At 41.6% G+C, this 10656-nt stretch overlaps 1 protein-coding gene across 1 annotated transcript in view; it reads right to left on the bottom strand.

Annotated features, from left to right (window-relative positions):
• Positions 1-271: 271 nt before the first annotated feature.
• The window catches only part of elp4 (elongator acetyltransferase complex subunit 4), a 34685-nt gene continuing 24300 nt past the window's right edge, over positions 272-10656 (bottom strand). The window contains exon 10 of the mRNA XM_022669473.2: positions 272-510. Coding sequence (XP_022525194.2) covers positions 397-510 — 114 coding nt within the window. The 3' untranslated portion in view covers positions 272-396. The remainder of the gene's footprint in view (positions 511-10656) is intronic.

Here is a 10656-nt window from a genome sequence, read left to right as displayed (position 1 = left end):
TTGACTGACCACACTAATCAGCTGTCTTTTATTTATGAGAAGTGTGCTTAATTTAATTTAATTTGAGTGTATATCTGTAAAGAAATAATTCAATCTATCTAATTGTATTTAAACATTTTGTTAACTGATTTTATGAAAGCTATAAAAATCATTTTCACTTCTATGCCTTTTTGATTATTATTAAATTGTTAAGACAATGTAAATGTTAACTCCAGCAATGAAACAAATACATGCACACAAACTGTGATTCAAACAACAAACGAACGTCATATTTCATTAAATATATAGTATTTATTTACTAAATCAAACTGAAACAGAAAGGAGATGTATCTTATTGTATGAGAGGTGTATGAGGTGTGGGGTTTATGGGTGTGTTTAAACACCCTGAGGTATGACCTAGAAATCAAGGGGTGTGTGTCCGGTGGGGGCGGAGCCACAGGCTGGAGATTCCCCTTTAGCTTTACTGACCCTGCTGACCGTCTCAGACAAATCAGGAGGCAAATGCAGCTTCTGTATAAAAAGAGAGAGAGAGAGAGGGAGAGATTAAAAACAGTAACAGATAAAACAGGGAGTCAGGGGGTATACACTGATGTGAAAAAGTGTCAGTTCCTGATTTATTTTTTGCATGTTTTTCACTCTTACATTTTTCAGATCATCAAACAAATTTAAATATTATTTAAAGAAAACACAAGTAAACACAGAATGCAGTTTTTTAATTGATGTTTTTTTTTTATTATTATGGGGAAAAAAATCGAAATCTACATGACCCTGTGTAAAAAAGTATTTGCCCCCTGAACCTAATAGCTGGTCGGGCCTCCCTTAGCAGCAACAACTGCAATCAAGCGTTTATGATAACTTGCAATAAGTCTTTTACAGCAGTAGGGAGGCATTTTGGCTCCACTTATCTTTGCAGAATTGTTGTAATTCAGCCACATTGGAGGATTTTCGAGCATGAACAGCCTTTTTAAGGTCACGTCACAGCATCTCAATCAGATTCAGGTCAGGACTAGGCCACTCCTAAGTCTTAATTTTGTTTTTCTTCAGCCGTTCAGAGGTTAAGGACTTGCTGGTTTGTTTTGGATCAGTGTCCTGCTGCAGAACCCAAGTTTGTTTCAGCTTGAGGTCATGAACAGGTGGTCGGACATCGTTCTCCTTCAGGATCTTTTGGTAGACAGCAGAATTCATAGTTCCATTTATCACAGCAAGTCTTCCAGACTCTGACGCAGCAAAACAGCCCCAGCTCATCACACTACCACCACCATGTTTTACTGTTGCTATAATGTTATTTTTCTGAAATGTGGTGTTACTTTTACACTTTTACACCATATGTAACAGGGTACACACCTTCCAATAAGTTCAACATTTGTCTTGTTAGACTTTTCCCAAAAGTCTTGGGGATCATCAAGGTGATTTCTGGTAAAATTGAGACGAGCTTTAATGTTCTTTTTGCACAGCAGTGGTTTTTATCCTGGCATTCAGCCATGCAGGTCATCTCTTACAGTGGAGTCATAAACACTGACCTTAACTGAGGCAAGTCAGCCCTGCAGTTCTTTGAATGTTGATGTGGGGTCTTTTGTGACCTCTTGCCTGAGTCTTTACTCCACTCATTAAGCATACGGCCACTCCTGAGAAGGTTCACCACTGTTCCACATTTTCACCATTTATCCTAAAACTTAAAAAATTGCTTTATAACCTTTTCCAAATGTATATATTTTATTTACTTTCTTCCTCATTTGTTCACTTGGCTTTGTAGGAGGGGTACTATTTAAATGATTTATTGATTGTGAACAGGTGTGGCAGTAATCAGGCCTGGTTGTGGCTTAAGAAATTAAACCCAGGTGTGATAAACCTCAGTTATGTTTTAACGTTATAATGACAAAAAAAAACTTCATCTGAAACATTTAAGAGTGACAAACATTCCAATAAATATATTTACACAATTTTTACACCACTGTATTCATAAGAGACAAATCAAGCCACAAAGTCCGGTATTTAAAAGATAATGTTCACTGGAACTGTCTAGCTTAGCTCTGTACAACGTCTTGTGACATAAAACTCCCGTGTGGGTGATGGAAGAGGAGAAGCTGAAAAGGGGCACGATGTTTATGGAAATACATTATGTTTAAAATAGCGCTGTCAAGCTTTTTTGAGTCTTAAAGTCCAATTCAAAGCCCTTTGAGCCGCAGGTCTCTTGATTTTGTAAAGTCATCAAATGTATTAATCCAGTTCACACATCTGCAGAAAGGACATCCCTGTTTCAAACCCTGATGAAGAACCAGTGAGACTCTAATCCTGTAGAATACGTTCCTCTTTCAGGGTCACGCATTGAGTAATTTAACTCTATTCCATTCATCAGCCAGTACTGAGGGAAGTGCTGAGGGAAGTTCAGGGGATTACACCTAAAAAAAACACCGTCTGCCAAACCTGAGCTGCTTTAAACAATAAAACAGATTATTTCCAGTTTCCCTTTCAAATTCAGCCATTTCTTAATATGCTGTTCTGCACAATAATAAACTCTAAAGCCTAAAATCTAAAGTTACTCTTCTACAGCTCTTTCTCATTCAGTGTTTTTCTTTTTTTATGATGTTTTATATTGTAAATGTAATATTGAAGACTATATTTAAGATATACAGGAACACATGCAGAAATATGCTGTAAACAAAAAGTGATCAACAAACCAAAATAGGTTTAATACTGTAGATCCTTCCAAGTAGCACATTTAGCTTTAAGGACAGATCTGCACACTCTTGGTATTTTCTCAGCATCTTCATGAGGTAGACACTGCAATATATGTCTGCAAATGTATGTAGATGTAATGAGGGTGCATGTAGGAGTATATAGCTGTAATGTAGGAGTATATAGAGCTGATAGAGTGATATTCTTTCTTCAGCTCCCTGGATCTCATCTCCCTCGTCCTGCAAGCTGTGTGTGTGTGTGTGTATTTTTGTGTGTGTGTGTGTGTATTTGTGTGTGTGTGTGTGTGTGTATTTGTGTGTGTGTGTGTGCGTGTGTGTGTATTTGTTTAGGATGAGCAGGTGTGTCCTGTAGGGCCTGTAGAGTGTCAACATTAATGAAGCTTCACCTTTAACACCCAGTCACTAAATATTCACACCTATCTCCCTCACATGCCCCCAAACAATAAAAAAAACACACACACACACACACACACACACACACACACACACACACACACACAAACATCCTTCAATTCAACTTACAATTTCTGACATAGCCCTATGCTTTTGAGGACATCTGGTGGCAAGGTAACAAAATCTGCATGCGCACACAGAAATACACACACACACACACTTGATTGTTGTGTAAGGATATTTATTTGTGTGTGTGGAAGCAGCACCCAGTATTACCCATAAAACATCTAAACACACCTGATACAGGCCATAAAAGTCTTTAGAAGTTTCTGAACATGTTAATGCTGACATCGTTTCAGTGCGAGTATTGTTCAGGTGTGTGTTCAGGTGTGTGTTTAGCGTGCGGTCAGAGTGAGGGCAATACTGTGTGAAGGTCAGTAGTCAGTGTGAGGGTGTGTGAGGGCCATGTTACTGCAGGTTCACCTCTAATGTCAGAAGAGATTTCACAAAAGTGAACACACACTACAGTCTGTGTGTAGGTGAACTCCTTTCTGATGCACAGTGGTGGACAGAGTACAGTATTTTTCACATTATAAGGTGCGCTTAAAATCCTTCCATTTTCCCAAAAATCGTCAATGCACCTTAAAACCCAGTTTGCCAGTGAGACTGTAAGGAGCAGTAAAGACATTCTGCTGAAGTACAGCGTTATACAGGAGTTTCAGTTTAGCCAGAGGCACTGAGGCTGGAGCAGCATTAGCATTAGCCACTAACTACGTGCTAGCTCTTTCAGCATTCAGAGGTGAGTTTATCTGACTATGTGGGGCGAACCGCTAGCTTTAGCTAACATTACTAAACACCTCCTTACACCTCCTACCACCCTACAACATTATTACATCTCTTAACAATACTCAGCATGTATGTATGTGTGTGTATATATATATATATATATATATATAAAGGCGGATTTTCCCGGCCGCGTCCCAATTCAGTAGCTGGGGCAGCGGTCTGCACAGATCTGATTGGCAGAGGGAAGCACTGGATGTTTTAGCAGGGTTTACCGGCCGATAAAAAACAAGCGTCTGGTTCATACACAGCACTGAACTACAACTCTACACATTCTTGCTGGTGGCAGATAAACTGCATGCTCTTTCAGGCGACACGCAACGAGAGAAAGGCGGAGAAAGAATTATGGGAGCGATGCCGTGTCGCTGCAGTGTGAACAAGAAAAGTTCCGCCGCTTTAAATGAACACCGTCAGAATTAAATTCTTCTAAGTAGTTTATCGGTTTGGGTCCGGATTGGACAACGTCTGGGTCCGGACACGGACTGCAGTCCGCCTATTAGTGACCCCTGCTCTATAACATTTCATCACTTGTCCTAACACTACTCAACACCCTATTCGGTTTCACCACATCCTAAACACCTCCTACCCCACACCAAACAAACCTTCTTACACATCAACTGATTACAAGCTATACTCAAAGGAAGTTGAATGAGACTGAACAACCAGAAAGTATTGCTGGGCGGTATGACCAAAAATGCATATCACGGTATTTTGCAAGATTCTGACAGTTTCACGGTGTGACGGTATTTTTATTATTATTATTTAGTTTTTGTTTTTTTGCATGACTGGACTTTAATATAGATTTGTGAGTTACTGTACTGTTAGAAGTACATATAATATCAAACATTAAGGCTTTAAATTAAGCTTTGATTAGTATTGGGTTTACTTTGTCCCACAAAATTAGACTGAAGAATGTAAACAATAGACAAAATAAATATTTTAAATAGTTCCATAAACACTATTAATAAATACTCAACAATTATTCAAAAGACATATTTTACAAAAGCTTTATCGCACAAATAAGACAAGTTTAATATCTATTTACAGTGCGTTATTACTGAAGTCATTAGAGACATTAAAATACACAATTTCCTTGGTTCTCCAGTTAATAAATACATTTAGTTCAGTGTGCATTAATATTGTGCTTCAGTATTAATATATTTAAACACAGCTATAGTTACTCATATTGTAAGGAATAACTGCAGAATATGCAGAAGTTCTCATGTTTCTGCAGGTAGCTTCTCTGATGGCGCTCTACACTTCTGCACAGCGCTCCGCAGTGCCTCTGGTGGTATGGCGGTATGAGAAAAATGCATACCGGTCCTAGTTTCCCCCCACGGTATACCGTATGAACCGGTATACCACCCAGCACTACCAGAAAGGTCTAACTGCTCTGAGAGATCAAAGCGTTGGTGAAGTAGTTCTCCTGATCCAGAAACAGATGTGAACTGACAACTCCAGTGGAAGCACTTCACTGTGCAACTGGCTGTTAGACTTCCTGACTGGAAGACCACAGGCAGTGCGGGTTGGCAGCAACACATCCAGCATCACCACAATGAACACAGGGGCTCCCCAAGGATGTGTGCTGAGCCCCCTTCTGTTCACTCTGCTGACCCACGATTGCACACCAGCACACACCTCCAACCTCTTCGTCAAGTTTGCGGATGACACGACGGTGGTGGGTCTCATCAGCAACAACGATGAGTCACACTACAGGAGCGAGGTGAGCCGCCTTGCCTCCTGGTGCAAACACAACAATCTCTCTCTGAACACAGAGAAGACCAAGGAGATTGTTGTGGACTTCAGGAGAACTCACACACTGCACACCCCTCTGTTCATCAACGGAACTGCTGTGGAGAGGGTGAGCAGCACCAAGTTCCTGGGTGTGCACGTCACAGAGGACCTCTCCTGGAGCACCAACTCAGCATCACTGGCCAGGAAGGCAAACCAGCGTCTCTACTTTCTCCGCAAGCTGAGAAGAGCTGGAGCCCCCACCCCCATCATGACCACCTTCTACAGAGGGGCCATCGAGAGCATACTGACCAGCTGTTTCACCGTGTGGTACGGGGCCTGCACAGCATCCTGCCGCAGGACCCTCCAGCGCATCGTGAGAGCAGCTGAGAAGATTGTTGGCACCTCTCTCCCCTCCCTTCAGGACTTGTACAGCTCCCGCCTCACACGGAAAGCCCTCCATCTGGCAGGAGATCCCTCCCACCCACTACACAGCTTCTTCAGCCTGCTGCCATCAGGGAGGAGACTGAGGAGTCTCGGGGCGAGGACCAGCAGACTGCGAGACAGCCCCATCCATCAGGCTGTGAGGATGCTGAACTCTCTTCTGCTCTACCCCCCATCCCAATCCTGCCCCCAGCACACACTCACTCAGCATCCTGACCACTCCCATCCCAATCCTGCCCCCAGCACACACTCACTCAGCATCCTGACCCCCCCACTAATAAAGTACTGAAACTCTGCACTACAATGCACAAAGTACTGGTCCCTTCCAAACGGACTTGCACTACACAACACCTGCACTACTGATATACTTGCACTGTCATACACACTTTAATTCCACTTAATTAAACTGTGAACTTTAAGGACTGACGCACTCATTCACTTTACCAGCCTTAAGCTATATACCATATACCGTATTTGCACTACTGTTATTTACTATTTTTACTGTCATTCCATCTCAATCACCATCAATATTGCACTATTGTCTTACGTATGTTTATTGTGTCTTGCTGTATTGAACATATAGTGTCTCCCACTCTTTTATATTATAATTATATATCTATTTTTTACTTATTTACTTATATTTATATATCTATTCCTCCCCCACACCACTGCACCTTGTTTTTGTCTCATGTATGTATATTTGTGTCCCTGCTGTATTGCACTCATAGTGTGTCCCATTCTCCTTTATTATATCTATTATCTGTACTTGCTGTAAAATTGGGAAGGAGAGTAACGTAATTTCAATTCTCTGTATGTCCTGTACATATGCAGTATTGACAATAAAACTACTTGACTTGACTTGACTTAACAAGCCAATCAGAATTCTTCTGAGAACAGAACCTCTACTCAGCCTCTCACGTTCACACACACACACACACACACACACACACACACACACACACACACACACACACACACACACACACACAGACACACACACACACATCTCAGGCATTCCTGCTAATATGGAATAAATACTGTGGACAACACACAGACACACACACGTCCCACGGGGAGGGGGCATATTTTCAGTTGCTTCAGGGTGTGCAAGGGAAGAGTTCCAGAGAATGCCAATCAAACACACACCTTTTTCTTTCTGACAGCTTGCGTGAGCTGCTTGGGGTAAAGGTGTGTGTCAGTGGCATGACAAGAATCAATTAGTGCAGCGAACAAATTACTTTCAGATTTTCTCACACACACACACACACACACCTGCATGTGTGCTAACAAGGCAAAGGCTGTAAATCTGTGAGACATCAATTAAAAAAAAAATGTTTAAACATTTGCTAAATTCATCTCACCAATGCTTGACTTTCTCCAGCACCTCACCCCAGCCTGTACACTAACTAAACTCAACTCATCCCAACTCAAATCAACTCACACAAACTCAATTTAGCAACTCAACCCAACTCAAAGCAACTCAAATGATCAGCTCACCACAACTCACACTAACTCAAGCCAGCAACTGACAGCAACACATCCCAGCAACTTACCCCAATTCACAGTAACTCACCCCAGCTCACACTAACTTAACTCAACAACTTAACCCAACTGACAGCATCTCACTCCTGCATCTCGTTCCAGCTTACACTAACTGAACTCAGCAACCCACCCCAACTCAAGCCAGCATCTCATCCCTGCTCACACCAAATCAACCCAGCGAATCATTCACTTATCCCCTAGATTTCAGTTAATCCAACATTAAAGAACAAATTATGGTACATGTGTATATCTGCCTGGAGTAGATCTCACAAACTGAGTGACCTGCTAGGAAGGAGGACCTGAGAGGGAGGTGACCAAGTACCTTTAGGATCGTAGATAGGACAGAGTTTAAGAAAGAGCTGCAAAAAGAAATTAAACTCAACTATAGTCCACACAGAGACGAGGTGGACTTCAAGATCAACTGAAAGAACAAATATTATGGTCTGATGAGACCAAAATAGACCTTTTTGGCCATCACACCATCCTCACTGTGAAGCATGGGGGTGGCAGCATTATTCTGCAGTGATGCTTGTGGAAAGCTCACAAACATTTTTTACATTACATTACATTTCATTTCATTTCATTTGGCAGACGCTTTTGTCCAAAGCGACTTACAATAGTCAAGTACAAATGTAATAGAAGTAAAGATAAAACATTTTTAGACAGGGCTTAAAGGAGGTCAAAGGGAAATAATGGGATAGAGGAGTGAATGAGAAGAAGAAGGAAATGATGTTGGAAGTAGTTAGTGTGTTAGTCTGTCTTTAGGAGTTTATTAAAGATAGTGAAGGATGCTCCTGATCTGGTAGTAGAAGGTAGTCAGTTAGAGGTGTTAGGAGAGTAAGTGCTCTTTGAAGAGCTCTGTCTTCAGGAGTTTATTAAAGATAGTGAGAGATTCTCCTGATCTGATAGTAGAAGGTAGTTAGTTAGAGGTGTTAGGAGAGTAAGTGCTCTTTGAAGAGCTCTGTCTTCAGGAGTTTCTTAAAGATAGTGAGAGATTCTCCTGATCTGGTAGTAGAAGGTAGTCAGTTAGAGGTGTTAGGAGAGTAAGAGCTCTTTGAAGAGCTCTGTCTTCAGGAGTTTATTAAAGATAGTGAAGGATGCTCCTGATCTGGTAGTAGAAGGTAGTTAGTTAGAGGTGTTAGGAGAGTAAGTGCTCTTTGAAGAGCTCTGTCTTCAGGAGTTTATTAAAGATAGCGAGAGATTCTCCTGATCTGGTAGTGGAAGGTAGTTTGTTCCACCATTGGGGAACTCTGTATGAGAACAGTCTGGATTGCTTTGTGTGAGTGTTTGTTTGGTAAAGCGAGGCGACGTTCATTGGAGGAGCGCAGCGGCCGGGAGGTAGTGTAAGCCTTCAGGAGCGAGTGCAGGTAGGAAGGACTGTAAGAGTTTTGAATTTGATGCGAGCATCAACTGGTAGCCAATGGAGCTCAATGAGCAGTGGGGTGACATGTGCCCGTTTTGGCTACATGCTGCTACATTCTGGATCATTTGGAGTGGTTTTACTACACAGGCCGGGAGGCCAGTTAGCAGGGCATTGCAGTAGTCGAGGCGTGAGATGACGATTTTTTAACCTCAAAGTGAACAGTGAAACATTTATCAAGCCATCTGAAATTAAATCTGGACATATTTCATTGAAAAATAAATATTAATGCTACTTTCTGCCTCTGAATCATCTTTCCACTGTTGATCGGTGGATCCTGAAGTCGGTACAGCTGAATCTGTGGTTGTTGGTAGCTAACGTTAGCTACCTCCTAGCATCCAATCACTGAGGGAATAGACTGAATGAACCCTCATGACAGACAGGAAAGTGCTGCAAAGTGGCAGCAGCCTGGCCAAGACACAACTAGTCAATCACAGCCTAGCCCAAGGAGCAGCAATGACAGATCATCAAAACACAATTCCAGTTGGAATGCAGCTGTCATTCCGAAAACTATGAGTCAGCTGGAACATATTTATCCTGATTTGCCAACAGGTGCTGACTGGAATCAGTCTGAAAGCATTAAGCCAGTGATGGCAGCCAGCTAGTTTTATTTAGCTCACACATTTCACACCTTACTCACCCTCAAACAAACCTTTCTTAATCCCCATTATCCCCCAATATTAACCCCTACTACTGCTCACTAACTAGGGGTGAGACAAATTGGATCAATGATCTGTATCAGGTCTGATTATGATGTATATAACAAGGATATAGGATGAACAAGACCAATCCACTTACCGATTCAGATTCAAGTCTACAGATTGCACTGGAATATGAACGCCACGTAACAAACATTAGACATAAAATCAATACAGATTCACCTACAGCATCAACAGGCTCAAATAACTAGCTGCTCTGACTAAACAGACAGTAAGGTGAGTAAAGTCTGTGTGCTGAGGGCTGAAGGCAAGGCTTCATCCTGTAATTTAGTTCAATCAGTTCAATCAGCATTATTCCAGCTAGTGAGTAAGCTAGTGACATTAGCTGTTGTAGTTTTAGAGAAATTTTAGTTCGAAAATGTTAAAAATCAACAGAGTAAAGGCAGAGCACAGGGGGTGGAGACGCAGTTGTCTTGTAATGGACCCGGTTAATCAGCTCCTGAAAATATTTTTTCTCAGATTACTAGAAGTTCATGCTAGCCAACAGGCTTCACAGATGCATGCCTATTTGCTCTTCAAATAAGATATGAAGTGTGCTCTATTTCAGCCTCATGATGTGATCTTCAGGACAACACCAACAATAAGTGATATAAAAAATAATTAACTGAAAAACTGTGAATCTGCGCATGATTATCACTAATCACAACACTAACCCTCAGTGTGTGTTGAATGCTTTTCCTCACTAACTGCTCTACCTGCTGAAACAGTGCCGAAGGTTAAGTCTGCCCCGCGGGTATGATGGGTAATAGACTTGCCATCAACTGCCAACTGAACCTGCCAATCACTCAGGAAAACACAGTGCATGTGGAGTGAGTAGGTGTGTTACAGATGTTTTATAGGTGCTACAGGAGTGTTATAGGTGTGCGTC

The sequence above is a fragment of the Astyanax mexicanus genome, chromosome 16, assembly GCF_023375975.1.
Source record: "Astyanax mexicanus isolate ESR-SI-001 chromosome 16, AstMex3_surface, whole genome shotgun sequence".
Taxonomy (NCBI): Eukaryota; Metazoa; Chordata; class Actinopteri; order Characiformes; family Acestrorhamphidae; genus Astyanax; species Astyanax mexicanus.
The sequence above is the reverse complement of the archived record's forward strand: the minus strand, read 5'-3'. Positions and strand labels throughout refer to the sequence as shown.